The following is a 13,912-nucleotide window of genomic DNA, read 5'->3' as shown; positions in this document are numbered from 1 at the left end:
CCAAGGCCACACAGCAGGTAAGCAGAGGAGCTGGTACCCAACCTTTTTCCATATACTCTGTGGCCTTCATGAGCTGGGCCCTGCAGGGGATACAAGGCTGAACAGGGCTGAGACGGGAAGGATCCTCGTGTCAGGGTCAGAGGCTGGGGACCAAGGGCACCGACAGAGGCCTAAGCATCGTACTCCCTCCAGTTGTTTCTTAGCCTAGGATGGGACAGGATGCGGCATCATCCACCCAAGAAGCAGGTGAGTCCTAGACCACGTGCCCATCCACGCCACTGCATCCCCGTCACCTGCTCAGCCACCTCAGCATTAAATTCCTGAACCCCAGGGACCCAGCTGGCCCATATCCCAGGAGCCTGCCTCAGTCGGAGAGCTTTGTGGCTTTAGAAAAGCCCCTTCACCTCTCTGTGTGTTCATGATTCTGAGACAAATCTGAGAGAATCACCTTTATTGTTTGTGGAAAGGGCAAGGGAGGCTGGTAAAGGGGGAAGCCATTCTGAGGATACAATCTCTCCCCACCCCCCAACGCTCCGGGAAGGCAGGGCTGAGGGGCTGTATCCTTTGCCCACCCTGAGAAAAAGAGGGTTAACCCAGCAGCCTCCATGTGTCCCCACCCTCTGAGGGGCCCAGCCCCAAATCCTCCCCTCCCTCCCGGGGGGGTCCCCAGTGCTCCAGGTGGGGGGCAGCCCTGCCATTCTGCTTCCAGGTGAGCCCCGGGCGGCTCTGAGAGACTCCAAGTCCCTGCAGAGGTAAGTCAGGAGGGGGCCGTCCCCTGCGGCTGGGCAGGTGCCGAGGGCTGGGGCTGGCTTGGAGCTGACGCGGAAGGCCTCTGGGGTGGAAAATCCTGAGGGCAGGCAGGGAAGAAAGGATGGAGGGCGCCACTCAATTCCCCCATCCCGCAGGGGGCCCTCAGCCTTCCGATTTTCAGGGCCTTCCTCCCGTTCAGGGGCCTCTGGGGCACTGGATAGGGTGGGGGGGGCGCCCGCCCCGTTCCTAGTGACCCTGGCTACCGAGGGGTCAAAAGTTAACCCCAGGTGGGAGAGGGGATTCCAGCTGCCTCCGACCCCCACCCCAAGAAAGGTCACCCCGGCTCTTCTGAAAACTTGTCGAGGCTCCCAGGGCTGTGTGGAGCAGGGCTTCAGTGTCTGGGGCACGTTCAGGGAGGGGGTGCCCACCTGTATCTGGCAAAGATCAAACAGGGTGCGGGTGCCCAGCAGACACCAGAACTCGCCCAGCAGGGAGATGAGGATGCCCAGGAGGTCCAGCCAGCGGCCCACGGTCAGCAGCAGCAGCAAGAGGCCGCACATGCGTACCAGCACCGTCTGGACCTGGCTCTGCAGGCCGGGATGCCGCTGCTGCTCCTCTACAGAGACACGGTCCCCGTCACCGTCCCCGTCACCATCTGCCTGTCTGCCTGCCCTGAGGTCCAGCTGAGACGGTTGCCTGGATCCCCCAGCTCCCCCTCCCGCTTTCCTCAGCGCGTGCCTTCCCCTCCCCAGGCAGCCCCGCTCCCTTCCTCCTCACCCACCCCCACTCCGAGCAACTACAGGGGCGCTTCTTCCTCCCAGGCCTCACTGCCCACCCACAGCCTCCCCCTGCAGTCAGGACAGGAGTTGTCCTGACTCCCCTTTCCTGCACTCCCTCGTGCAATCCATCAGTAAGCCCTATGAGCTCTTTCTGCCAAGTAGATCTGGGTCCCAACCCCCTTCATCTCTCACAGCAGGCTTCTCATTGGGCTCCGGTCTTCTGATCTTGACCCTACAACTCAGTGTGTACTCAGCAGCCGGTAGCCTTCTCAACACACTAACGAGATGAAATCATTCCTCTGCTTATAATCCTCCCAGGATTTCCCACTGCATTTGGAGTAAACTCCAAACTCCTCACCTTGTGAGGTAATGCCCCATGTGACCGGAGTCCCCTCTCCGACCTCGTCTCATCTCTGACTTGGTCCCCCTTGCTCTCTAGCCCCAGCGATCCAAGTTTTCACCAAGCATGCTAGGTTCATTCGCACCTCAGGGCCTTTGCACCTGCTGCTCTGCCTGCCTGACTGCCCTTCCTTGTCCTGACTCTTCCACCCCATCACTACCCTGCAGCCAGGTGGCTCCTCCTAGAGCCCAGATCTGATCAGGCCACTTTCCCCTGCTTAAAACCCTGCAATGGCTTCTCATCAGACTGCCTTGCCTGGATGATGACAGCTCTCCATCAGGCCCCTGTGAACCCAGCCAGCCTCATCTGAACCACTTGCCTCCGTGACAACACTCCAACCTTTTTCACGCCTTGTCTCACTTCTGGGCTTTGGCATTTATGGTTCCCTCTGCCAGGATCTCCTTTGCTCCCTCATCTCTCCCAGGGGCTCCTGCTTATCCTTCAAGGCCCAATTCAAGTACTGTGTCTCCAGGCTCCCCCTGCACGCTGCACCCTTATCTGAGCTGCCCCACTGCGTGGCCCCTGCTAGCAGGCTGGGTGCTCTGGGGTGGCAGGGGCAGGGTCTGAGTGCCGTCGGCCTCCCCAGGGCCTAGCACAGCGCTGGGCCTGGGTCAGACGGTGGGATGTGAGTGCCGAGTGAATGAACTGCCGCCCGCGACCCTCACCCTGCATGTAGATGAGCAGCAGGGTGTAGCAGATGGTGAGCGGCATCCAGAAACGCACAGCCTCCGAGGTGGTCAGGAAGTCCCGGTTGAGGAGGGCCACGGCTGCCAGGTTGCCCACTGCAAAGGTCACGGCCAGGGCGCGGCCCAGCAGCCGGGGGAGGCCGCGAGCGCCGGCCAGCAGGCCCAGGCAGACCCCACAGTAGCGCTGGCTGCTGTGCAGCTCGTAGAGCTGGCAGACGTGGCGGCGGAGGCGCCGGGTGCCCGAGCTGAGCAGCGCGGCCAGCCCCAGGCCCAGCAGCAGGTTCAGCGTGCGCTGCGGGGCGCCCTCCTGCAGGAAGCTCAGGCTGCAGGTCAGCCCACAGCCCAGTGAGTACTGGCACAGTAGGTACAGCTGCAGCCTCTCGGTGCCCCGGGCGCCCTGGGCGGGGGAGGTGGCAGAGAGGGGCCACGATTGTGAGGGCTCAGGCCACTCCTCACCGCGCGGACACCCAGAGGGTGTCAAGGTACAGATGGTCCACTCTGTGGGAGGCCGGGGCCCGAAGGAACCTCAGGGGCTGTTCCCAAAGAGGGAATATTGCCTTCAGGTCAAGCCCTACTGGGATCATTTCTTTCAGCTTAATTTCAATCATGATGATTACTTGGGACCTATCTGCCTGCTGAAGGGTGGTGGCTCAAAGCCTTCGAGACCTGGGTTCAAAGCCCGACTCTACTTCTTGCTGGTTGTTGGCCACGGATAAGCCACGTAACATCTCTGAGCCTTAGTTTCCCATGTGTGAGATCGGGATCACAGCAGACTTTTACCCCCTGTGGTTCTGAGGATGAGATGATGCACTCAAAGCATCTAGCACAGGGCCTGGCTCATGGGAAGCTTTCGACATCTGGGAGCTGCTGTGTTATCTTCTTGGACTGGGGTGGTGTCCACTCTGAGTGGAGACTCGGCTTTGGCGGTGACAACTGGGCCCAGTTTCCTGTATTTGGGGGTGAAAACTAGGGCCCAGGGCCGGGCCGTCCTCACCCACCACCTGCCTGTGGTCTTACCTTGTCCAGGGAAAGCAGCATGGAGACAGCCCGGAGGGAGAACTCGAGCACCACGAGGGCGGCCACCCGGACCCCCACGACGGTCAGGATCAGGGCCAGCCCTGCCAGGTGCACGGTCTCCAGCGAGGCCCACTGGGCCCGCAGCCGCTCCTTTTCAAGCCGCCGCTCCGGGTCACTGTGGAGGCAGATGGGGTGCGGGCAGAGGGGCAGAACCACCAGCCTCGTCCCTGGAGGGGGTCCCGGTGCCCCCAGCCACACCCTGGGGGTTAGGGACGGGTGGTCTCTTCCTCCCAGTCCTCCCCTCGGAGGAGGCCGGAGTCGCATGCAGTGTGGGCTCCAAGGGGCTGGGAGGGGGCCGGGGAGGCGGGCACTCACTTGGTACAGCCCACGAAGAAGTAGACCTTCAGGAGGTTGTTCAGGACGGAGACTCCGCAGGCCCCGACGAGGCCTGACGGGGTTAGTCGGGAGGGTAGGTAGCTTGGTAGGGTTAGAGGAGGGGGCGGTGGGAGACGCACGTGGGTGGCGTACGTCTTGCGCTGGGCTGGTGTCCCGGAGGGGGCGGGGCTGAGGGGGATGGGGGAGGCGCTCACCTTGCAGGAGGGCGTCGAGGAGGCTGGAGCCCCACTCAAGGGAGGGGAGGCTGGGGAGCCAGGAGGGGAGGGACAGCAGGGAGAGCATGGCCGCCAGGATCCAGCCCCAGCCTCCGGCCTGGTCTGCGCCAGCGAGACCGCAACGTCACCACCACCGGGCAAAGGTGGTGGAGGCGAGGGGAGGGGCTGGGAGGGGTCAAAAGCCCAGGCGAGGGGAAGGGAGGGGAGGGGAGGGGAGGGGAGGAGAGCCAGGGCCTTAAACCTTTGGGCTGCTGGGTTAACACCGCTGCCCAGGGACTCCCCATTTGGGCAGCATGTGGTGGGGGGCATCTCTGGGTGGGCTGGTTCTGTCCTGCTTTTCTCAGGACAGAGACCAACCCACCCCTGGGCCTTGCCACCCATCCCTTCCTGAAGCCCCAGGCCTCGCCTCTTCTGCCCTCCCCCAGCCTCCGGTCTCGGTCCCCGCCTCAGCCCAAGGTCTGGAAGGGGGGCTTCGATCTCCCCACAGCCTGAGGTCAGGCTCTTCCCTCTCAGCCCAAGGTCTGGAGGGGGGCGTCTCTCCCGCCACAGCCCGGTGCTGGGATCCAGCTCTGGGCCCTCCCCTCCTGCGCGGTAGGGCAGCCCGCCTTGACGATCCTCCCCGTGTCCACTAGGTGGCAGGCCTCACTTGGCCTGAGGGGCGGGGCTGGCTCGCCCCCGTTCTTTTGGATCCTCCTGTCTCAGACCGAGGAGAGAGAGCCACGGGTGTGGGTTCAGGGGTCGGGAGACTGAGGCTGCCAGCAGAGGGGAGTCGTTGAAGTAGACAAAATAGAAAACTTTATTGGTTTGGAGTGTGCAGTAGGGCTGCCCCTGGGGAGCAGCTCTTTGCAGGCATGGGGTGTGGCAGGGAAGGTAGTTCAGGCTGCTTGACCTCTCGGCCAGTCCTGCCCCTTCAGGGACTCAGCATCCACTTCCCTAGAACAAAGGTCGGTGCAGGCCTTAGGAACACGCCCATGGTGGGAGGGTGGCTGCAGCGTGGGGAAAGAGCCTGGGATGAGGACGCCCAGCTCTACTACCTTGGGCAAGTCACTTCCTTTCCCGGGACCTGAGTCTGCTCACCTGAACGATGGGCACCATCAAGCGCTACCTTTCAGGACTGTCGTGAGAATCTGTGCAAATGTCCACAGTGCTGGACACCTAGGAGACCCTCAGTAAAAGCCCTCAGTTGATGCACTGAATTGTGTCCCCTTCCCCTCCCCAGATTCATATATTGAAGTTCTAACCTCAGAATGCGATTCTTTGGAGGCAGGGTCCTAAAGAAAGCAATTCTCCAAGGAAGTAATGATGAGTAAGTTAACATGAGGTCATTAAGGGTGGATCCTAATCCAATATGACTGGTGTCCTTATAAGAAGGGACTAGGACACAGACACACAGAGGGAAGACCATGTGGGGACACGGAGAAGACGGCCACCTACAAGCCAAGAAGAGAGGCCTCAGAGGAAACCAACCCTGCCGACACCTTGATCAGACATATGGCCTCCAGAATTACGAAAAAATAACGTTGTGTTGTTTAAGCCGCCTAGTCTGAGGTCCTCTATGACGGCGGCCCTGCCAGTCTAACACAGACGATGACATTACGGCCTCACGATGCTCCCCAGGGCGTCCCCACATGTACAGTGATCCCTCAGGGGCACCCCAGCACCCATGGTCCTGGCTCTTGCCAAGGGCACAGGTCTGGGCTGGGCAAAGCTGGGTTCTCTGCCCCTTCAAAGCTGTGTGGCTTTGGTCAAAGCACTTCACCTTTCTGAGCCTCCGCTTCCGAATCAGTAACAGCATTTTACTGTCTCGTACTGTGTGAGGACTAAGCGAGCTGGTGCACGTAAGCGGCCCAGCTCACAGTGATGTTCACGCCCTGGAGCGGTTATTAGAACAATGAGCTAAGGTTACCCAGGGCAGAGAGGGAAGAGAAGCTTTCTGGAGAACAGAGTGGGTGGTGATTCAAGGCGGATCCGTTGGCCCTGGGTGGGCCACGGGGCTGGGTTGACCACAGCTGTCTACACCCTCCCCGAACCTGCGGCAGGGCTTGGGCCTGGGCGGGCTCCGGGACGGCCATTCCCAGCTGGAGCGGGCCGTCGCTTCCTGCCAAGGGCCCGGCTGTGTCAGGCTGAAGGACGCCGCCTAGCTGCCCTGGTGCTGGGCCCGCCCAGCCAGTTTCCGGAGCTCATCCCAGAAGAGCATGCTGAGGATGGTGTGGGGACCCAGGCGCAGGTAGGTGGGGCCCAGACCCTTGTAGAGCGCCAGGGGGCCCTCCTGACGCCAGATCTTCACCAGGCAGTCGGCGAGGCCGCCATACAGCCGGCCCTGGGGACAGACACAGGGCAGACATCACTACAGGCGTCATGGGGCCCTGGCTGGCACAACGGGGTGTGTCTGTGTGTAAGGGCTTCTGTGGCACATCAGAAAGGGCACTCCCCCAAGCTCGGCAAATCATATAATAGTAACCCTTCGGGCTGTGAAAGTTAAAAAGGGGCCTCTTCCTCCAGGCAGCCACAGCCCCAGGCCAGGGGCTCAGCTTGGTTAGTGGCATGCAGGTGGATTTCACCGCTAACTCAGACCGTGGAGGGCGCCTTTGTGTTGGGCACACCTTGCACCAGTGTACGTGATGGCCCCTGTGCGTCTGTGAGGCTGCGGGGTCAGGACTCAATTCCAGTTCAGGCTCCTCCACCTACCGGCTGTGTGACCTCAGGCAAGTCACTTGATCTCTCTGAGCCTCAGTCTCCTCATCAGGAGAATGAAAGTTGTTGTGAGGACAGAATAGAATCCAGGTGTGAAAATGCTTAGTACATGCTTGGGACATAGGTGTTCAGCAAACAAGCCGAATTAATGTGTGTGCGTGTATGTCACACTTCTCCGTGTCTCTGGCTCTGTGTGTATGTGTGTGTGTGTGTTGGGGGATGCTGTCCAGCTCCCACGCCCTCCCCGACTCTGTCCCCTGCTCACCCTGCCCGCTCCGTCCACAGGCTGATTGTACAGCCGCGTGCTGACCACGTCGAAGGGGGTCATGACTGTGACCACAGCTACGCTGCTAATCATGCCCCCGGCCAGGGCCACCAGCCAGCTGTCCTCTGGGAGCCACTGTGGGGACGTATGGCTGCTGAGCCCTGTAGTGCCCTCCACCCCACCACGTGGTGCCCACCCCATCCTCTCAGCGCCCGGGGGCTGCAAGAGCTAGGGAAAGGGGGCCAGATGAGGCCCCTCCGGCCACTCCCCCACCCCCACCGCCCACTGCCCTGAGCTCCTTTGCAGCTGGAGGGTTCACTGCTGACTCTCCACTCTTGCTGGACCCGAGGGCCAGAATCACGGCCCTGAGGGCAGAGTCAGGGCCCTCGGCTTTCTTAAGGGGCCTGTCACCAGCCCCTGGGCTTCCCTGCGTGGGGTCCAGCTGGAGATGTGGAGGCGCGATAAGGGCCCGGACAGAGAGGGAGAAAGGAGGCCGGAGGCCCTTGTGCTCCTGGGTGTGGGTGGGAGCTCCTCACCTGTTGCTCCTGCACCCAGGCCTTGGCGGAGGCGAAGGTGGCCAGCTGAGCAGCCGAGCCGACCATGACCCGGGGCACGGCCCCACCCACACCCTGCCACAGCCCCGCCAGGCCCCGCTGCCGCCAGATGGTCCCCAAGGCATCCAGGACGTTCTGCAGGGAGAGGGCACAGGGTCACCGGGCGGCCCCTGCCCGCCCAGGGGCCCATCCAGCCCACCCAGCCAGGGAAGCTCCGGGGAGTGACGGTCCCCACCTGGTGAGGGTGCTGGTGTCCCACAGCCATCGCGGCCACCGTCTGGGCCTGCAGCTGCGTTTTGACCTGTGAGAGCAGAGGTGACACAGGGCCTGGGGACGGAACCTTAGAAGAGCCTGGACAAGCTGTGCGTGTTGAGGGCACCCCTCCCCGGGCCCTGACACCCACACCTCCCTGAGCCCACACCTGCAGCTTTGTGGGGGGGTGTGGAATAGGGTTGGGGGTGAGGCTCTGGCGTCAGCTTGGGTCTGCATCTGGGTGTGACCTGGGACAAGTTACTTAACCTTCTCTCGGCCTGCCTGCTCACCCTGGGAAGACTGCTCTGGGGACCAAGAGAGATGATGACTGTAGCATCCAGGCTAGGATGTGGGGCCCTCTCTCGATGGAAGCTTTATGCTTAACTTGCACAGGGCACGCAGGAAGACAAGTGACCACGTGGGTCTGAGCCAGCACACCTCCTGCCACCCTCTGCCCCCTCCCCCGGCTCAGGACCAGTGGGGCGGGGGCCCCAGGGGAGCAAGGTTCAGGGCGAGGCCCTGGTGCCCTGGACCAAGGGGCAGATTCCAGACCTGGGCAGGGACGTCCCGGGGAGCAGCCCCACCCCATCTGCTCCACGGAGGCCAGCCCAGGAGGCTGCAGAGCCCCCATGGGAGCTGGGTCACAGGGTGGGAGCAGATGGAGACAAGGCACTCACCAGGTAAGCAGGGCTCCCCACGAAGGCTCCCAGTGCCCCTGCCACCGCACCCGCGACCACGGTGCCACCCGGCTGCTGGGCGAGCCCGGCCTGGCATGCCAGGCTGTAACAGTAGAAGCGGACGCCGTTCATGAGGCCCTGGTACAGGAGGCCGGCAGCCAGCCCCTTCTGCAGGCCGCACAGCCCATCTGCACGGGCCACAGCGACGACAGAGGCCACAAAGCCCCGGTAGTGCCGAGGATAGGTGCCCCGGGCCTGCAGCTCCCCCTGCAGCTGCAGCCGCGTCTTCACCACCTCCAAGGGGTTGGTGAAGACACAGGCCAGGCAACAGGCCGAGGCGCCCAGCACCAGGTCCACAGCTGGAGCCACCGTCTCCATGGCCTCCGGGCCAGGGGCCGGCTGTGCCCGTGTCAGGGGCATGGGCACGGGCCCTGGGGTGGCGGTGCTTAGGCTGTCTTCACCCCCACAGGACCACAGGGCTGGGGATCGAGGGAGCCTGGGGCCATGTCTGGAGGGCAGAAGTCCGGGTCAGAGAAGCCGGCTGCTGCCAGGCGGCCCTGCTCTATCTCAGGAGTCCACCTGCTCTGCTCCTTCCTGGGAGCCTGGGACACGCCCCCACCGGCTCTGGACCAATCCCAGCTGCCTACGTCCCCCACACCTCCCCGCCGGGGAGGGCCTGGACCCTGGGATCTGGGGGAAAGGTCACCAGGGCCCCAAGGGAGACGCGGGGGTGGGGGTGGGGGGTGGGGGTGGGGGTGGGGTGGTGTGGGGCAGAAAGTGCCAATCAGCCAAGACGCCTCCTCCTGCCCCTCTGGTCCTCCAGCCTTCCCTCTGGCCCTGGGGCAAAGGGCTGGTGCTGCTGCCCTCCCTCTGGCTTGGCCAATCCTGCTGTAGCTCAGGGCCCTGGGCAAGAGGCAGCTGCTTGGGAGGCTCGTCTCAGCAACTCAGCAACTGCCCCCCCACGCCCACCCCTGCCACTGTGTGCCGTCCCCTTTCCCGGCCTCAGTCTTCCGGTCTGGCTCCCACGGTCTGTGGTCCCACTGCCAGTGAGGGCAGAGGGCTCTGGAGTCCTGGGGAACTTATCTGGAATCCCAGGAGCTGCTATTATGTGTGCCCTGGGCAAGTCAGTTCCCTTCTTTGCGCTTCAGTCTCTCCATCTGTAAGATGGGGATATGGATACCCACTGCAGAGGTTCTTTGGAGGATTACAGATGTGTGAAGAACGCCTAGCACAGTGCTTCACTCAGTAATAGGCGGCCCACATCCCCCCCTGCCTGGGGGCCCTGGGTGGGTAGGAGATGGAAAAATAAGGGCCACTGTGTCTCAAGGAGTGACCTTGTAGCTTTGGTCACTCACCTGGTAAGGACTTGCCCCCTAGTCCTGCCCCTCCTCTTGGTGGGAGCTGCTCCTGGGCTGTGGTTCTCTGGAGCAGAGGCCCAGGCATGGGAATGGACCTTTGTGCCTGGTGAGAAGGGACCTCCCAGCCCTGGGCACTACTGCCAGGTGCCAGGCTGCTCAGGTGGGGGGCCAGCACCACCTTGCCCACCATGGCCTCTGCCCCATGGTACCTCTCTCCTGCCAGGGCCACCCTGCATCACCCAAGTCCCAATCAGAACCAGAGGCAGGGCCCGCCCTGCCCAGAACCCCACCTCTGTGGCCTCCACACCTGCTTCTCCCAGGTGTCCACCCCTTTCCTCCCAGCTGTGAGGCCCTGGAGGCCGCAGTGCCGAGGGGCTTGAGGGCTGCAGAGCTCCTCCTAGGCCTGGCAGGCTGGGCACCCTCCGGCCAGCCCCGGGGTAGCAGCTCAACAAGAGGTCTTGGGGACGGCTTGGATTCTCCCGGGTTGATCCCGAGTGGCCGGCACTCAGCCCCCAGAGCTGGGGAGGCAGGGCGGGCAGGAGCGCCCTGCCCTGGCAGTGTAGACACGGCCTGGGACTCGAGCTGGTGGCTGCCCTGCCCTGGCCACTGCAGGAAACAGGAAGGAGGGCGAAGGTCCGGCCAAGAAGCCCCCAGGGCCCGAACCCCTCCACACAGTGCGTGCTGGGGGCAGCCGCCAGTGATCTGGACCCCGGTGTGGGCACAGAGCCTCTGATGGAAGAGCATTTGCGGAATGAATGAGGAACGAAGGGCCGAGCGGCCTGAGAGGAGGCGCTGGAGATCCCTCACCTCCACCCTGGTCAAAAAGGGCCAGTGACAAGTCTTGGCAATATAACATGTCTGTTTTATTTTAAAAAACAAAACCCAGGCCACCTGACCCCTTCCCCCAGAGGGCCGTCTTGGGAAGGACCTGGCTCCAGCCAGGCAGGGGACACAGGCTGGTGGGCTTTGCTCCTCTCCAAGCCCTCCTCCCTCCCCTTTGCTCCTGGCAAAAGGAGATGGCCTGATCCCTGGGTCCTACAGGCACTGCCAGGTTTGGAGGAGGGGAGGTAGGGGGCCGTGGACATGCAGGGCCTCCTGGTAGCCAGGGAGGGCCATCCCGGCCCCCTGCAACCCCCCAGGCCCTGGAAGGCAGGGAGCAGTGTGCTTGGGGATGGAGCTAGTGAGAAGACATGCACTGAGACCGCGGTGTTCCAGCTTCCCTCCCAGCCGGGTGAATGTTCAAACATGAACAGGGATGGCCGGGCACTCAGAGCCCCCAGGGCGGCCTAAGCCTCTGCCCGGGCCCCTGACCCAGGGGAGGAAGAGGGGCTCCTGCCCTCCCGGTCCTTCTGCCCCCCTCGTGGAGTGAGGCGGTGGCCCCGGGGAAGGGGGCCGTGCATCTGCAGAGCCCATAGGGCTCGGACCCTCTGCCCCCAGCACTTCCCAGTTGCCACCTGCCGGGCAGGAGGCCCAGGGTGTTGAGCACCCGTTCTGGATCCCTGGGAGGGAGACCTTGTCTCAAGCCCCACTCGGTGGTTCTGCTGCCCGGGAACGAGGGTGGGAGCCTGGCCCCGAGCAGCCGCTCGCCTGCCTCCCTCTCCTGCCCCTCCAGGACGCCAGCCAGCTCCGCCTCAGCACCAGGGGTCCCGGGAGGCTCTGCCCCGGCACAGGCTGTCGCTCCGCTGCCAGGCGCTGTGGATGAGGCTCAGGGCGTCCTCGAACTTCTTCTTGTTGGAGGCTTCCTGGATGGCCTTACGGGGGAGGTCCACCTGTGTGGGGCGTGCAGGGAACCTGAGGGCTGTACCAAGAGCCCTCAGGGAGCCGAGGGGCCGTGGGGTCCCCCCGCACCAGGTGTAACCTTGCCCTGGAACTATATCCACGCTGCTGAGATCTCCTGCTCCTCAAGGAGGGGCTCAGGCCGACGGGGTGAGGCTCCCTGAGCCGCCTCCTTCCAGGGAAGGCCCCGGTTCTCGGAGGAGGGGGCTGGGGGTGGGGCCGGGAGGCGGGCCGTGGAACTCTGCCCAGGGCTGGTCCGGAGCTTCCGCTGGGCCGCCCAGCACGTGCTCAAACTGTGATCTGTCCAGGCATTCGATGAGGCCCTCTCAGCCTGGTGCTGAGCTCCGTGCCCCCATCATCCGGGCACAGCTCTAGCCCCACCGGAAGCACTTAATGCCGGCTTTTTCATGGGAACTGAGAAGGTCAGGAATGGCGTTTCCTGGGCTCTATGCTTAGCTTTAGCCTCACACTCACTGGGAGGCAGGGTCTTGCCCCTTTGGTTTTACACATCCATGTCCATCCCAGAGCTCCTAGTATGGTGCTGCCCTAGGCCCCCAGCTCCTGCCTCGGTCTGTGCCGTGCAGGGCTCCTTTCCCTAGGGAATGGCTCCGCTCCGCAGGGGCCTGGGCAGCCGGGTACCTGGTAGATGGTTTTCCACCCAGAGTTCAGTGCAGACAGGAATCGGTCCAGTTCAGATGTGCAGCTCAGGTAGATGACCCAGGGTGGGAGGGGCTGCTGGCTGTCCTGGGAAAAGTCCTGGGGAGAGCGGGGGCCCCAGGTGAGCAGACACAGCGCTCCTTCGGCAGGGCCTGCCTCCATTGCCCACCCCCCCCCCCCACCGGCTCACCAACACACAGTACTCCTTGCCCGGCTCAGTGGAGACGGCGCTGATGTCGGCCAGCTGGGCGGCGCCCAGGGAGCGGAAGAAGCTGGTCTGGCAGTCCTCGTGGCACGTGAAGAGGCGGTCATCCGTGATCACCAGGCAGCAGGGGATGCAGGGGCTGGGAGTTACCCCCTGGGGGATGACCTGAAGGGCACCGGCAGAGCGGAGGGGAGAGGCAAGCTGGAGCTCTCCAGGGCTGGTCTGCACCAGGACTCCCCGCGTCAGGGGCCAGCCAACCCCTCTGCCCCTCCCTCCAGAGGCCAGGCAGGCTCTGCCCACCTCAGGAGTACAGGGGCCGACAGAGGTGATGGTGGGAATGTCAGGCCACAGGCGGCCCTAACCTCCAGGGTTCACTCCTGGGCTGGCCCCTGGAAGTCCCATCTTGGTCCTCAGAGGCTGCTGCATGACTCGCGTGGGCTTGGGGAAGGGACCCTAGGGACCCGGGGTCGGGTTGGGAGGCAGTGAGCAGTGGGGCAGGAGGCCCTCACCCCTTTGGACACGGCCTGGCAGAGGTGCTGCATCCAGTCGGCCATCTCGGCCTCGCTACCGGCGCTCAGCTCCAGGCAGGGCCGGTCGGCAAGGATGACCTGGAAGGCGTGGGGCCGGTCCGTGGTGCTGGATCTCCGACAGCCACCGCACTGCTCCCCCCTGGGCCAGAGGCGGAGGGTGAAACGGGAGCAGGGGGGCAGGGGGCACGGGCGGAGCCCCTGGGGTTGGCCTGCCCCGGAGTCCCGAGGGCTGGAGGACACCAGAAGGTGGGCCAGACCCCTCCGGCTCAAAGGAGAAGCACAAAGCTGTTGGGCAGCCCTGCCCCTTTTCTGTGTAACACCATTTATCTCCACAATCGCCAAGGTTCGTCTAGATACCTGACCAGGGCCAGGTGAGGGGTTGAGAATCAGCTCTTGGCTCCCGCCCTCTCAGAATCAGTGCACATTCATTCCTGCTCCCCTTACGGGCCTGACGTTTCCTCCAAGCGTGTGTGTGTCCATCCTCCCCATCAGGTCAAGTGCTTCCCAGGGAAAGGACCGCCTCCCCTATCAGATCGGGGGACTGCCTCCCCTACCTGACGGGATCCTTTCCGGGCAGGGGGCTCCTCTTGCTTCCCCACCCCCTCCCCGTGCACCCAGAGCTCAGCAGACCCCAGGGCACTAAATGGGGGTGGGGCCGAGGCGGGGGGAGGCTGAACTGACAGGAGGGAGAGCCAGTTCAA

General features: G+C 63.5%; 3 protein-coding genes across 6 annotated transcripts in view; all 3 read right to left on the bottom strand.

The window, feature by feature from the left end:
- Window positions 1-436: 436 nt before the first annotated feature.
- Window positions 437-4,938, bottom strand: TMEM82 (transmembrane protein 82). 2 transcript variants are annotated; one of them, XM_036828947.1, is made up of 6 exons: window positions 4,223-4,429; window positions 4,008-4,080; window positions 3,633-3,807; window positions 2,595-3,012; window positions 1,179-1,366; window positions 437-847 (listed from the first exon to the last, which is right to left on the bottom strand). In XM_036828947.1, exons 1-6 carry the CDS (start codon window positions 4,308-4,310, stop codon window positions 758-760), a joined length of 1,032 nt encoding a protein of 343 aa, XP_036684842.1. In that variant the 5' UTR covers window positions 4,311-4,429; the 3' UTR covers window positions 437-757. The 2 variants fall into 2 exon arrangements, with proteins under 2 accessions (XP_036684842.1, XP_036684833.1); XM_036828938.1 differs by having other exon boundaries at window positions 4,008-4,938.
- An 83-nt stretch (window positions 4,939-5,021) lies between these two features.
- On the bottom strand, window positions 5,022-9,319 carry SLC25A34 (solute carrier family 25 member 34). 3 transcript variants are annotated; one of them, XM_036828980.1, is made up of 5 exons: window positions 8,686-9,319; window positions 7,992-8,057; window positions 7,739-7,891; window positions 7,203-7,337; window positions 5,022-5,176 (listed from the first exon to the last, which is right to left on the bottom strand). In XM_036828980.1, the coding sequence occupies exons 1-5, from the start codon at window positions 9,103-9,105 to the stop codon at window positions 5,162-5,164; spliced, it is 789 nt and encodes a 262-aa protein (XP_036684875.1). In that variant the 5' UTR covers window positions 9,106-9,319; the 3' UTR covers window positions 5,022-5,161. The 3 variants fall into 3 exon arrangements, with proteins under 3 accessions (XP_036684875.1, XP_036684857.1, XP_036684867.1); XM_036828962.1 differs by having other exon boundaries at window positions 5,022-6,563; window positions 8,686-9,315; XM_036828972.1 differs by lacking the exon at window positions 7,739-7,891 and having other exon boundaries at window positions 5,022-6,563; window positions 8,686-9,318.
- A 1,565-nt stretch (window positions 9,320-10,884) lies between these two features.
- The window catches only part of PLEKHM2 (pleckstrin homology and RUN domain containing M2), a 38,752-nt gene continuing 35,724 nt past the window's right edge, over window positions 10,885-13,912 (bottom strand). The window contains exons 17-20 of the mRNA XM_036852617.1: window positions 13,191-13,350; window positions 12,667-12,846; window positions 12,459-12,575; window positions 10,885-11,812 (exon numbers count right to left, since the gene is read on the bottom strand). Coding sequence (XP_036708512.1) covers window positions 11,675-11,812; window positions 12,459-12,575; window positions 12,667-12,846; window positions 13,191-13,350 — 595 coding nt within the window. The 3' untranslated portion in view covers window positions 10,885-11,674. The remainder of the gene's footprint in view (window positions 11,813-12,458; window positions 12,576-12,666; window positions 12,847-13,190; window positions 13,351-13,912) is intronic.

Source organism: Balaenoptera musculus, chromosome 1 (assembly GCF_009873245.2).
Source record: "Balaenoptera musculus isolate JJ_BM4_2016_0621 chromosome 1, mBalMus1.pri.v3, whole genome shotgun sequence".
NCBI lineage: Eukaryota > Metazoa > Chordata > Mammalia > Artiodactyla > Balaenopteridae > Balaenoptera > Balaenoptera musculus.
Note: the sequence above shows the minus strand (reverse complement) of the source record. Positions and strands in the feature narration are given on the sequence as shown.

Bases quoted from the DNA above. Each gene is read 5' to 3' on its own strand.
- TMEM82 (XM_036828938.1), bottom strand. From the start codon at position 4,624: ATGGGTGGCAAGGCCCAGGGGTGGGTTGGTCTCTGTCCTGAGAAAAGC. The intron at 1,367-2,594 runs GTGAGGGTCGCG...GTGTCTCTGTAG, and splicing joins GCTGCTCATCTACATGCAGG to AGGAGCAGCAGCGGCATCCC. The intron at 848-1,178 runs GTGGGCACCCCC...GCCTGCCCTCAG, and splicing joins TTGATCTTTGCCAGATACAG to GATTTTCCACCCCAGAGGCC.
- SLC25A34 (XM_036828962.1), bottom strand. From the start codon at position 9,105: ATGCCCCTGACACGGGCACAGCCGGCCCCTGGCCCGGAGGCCATGGAG. The intron at 8,058-8,685 runs GTGAGTGCCTTG...CTGCTCTCACAG, and splicing joins TGGGGAGCCCTGCTTACCTG to GTCAAAACGCAGCTGCAGGC. The intron at 7,338-7,738 runs GTGAGGAGCTCC...ACGTCCCCACAG, and splicing joins CCTGGGTGCAGGAGCAACAG to TGGCTCCCAGAGGACAGCTG.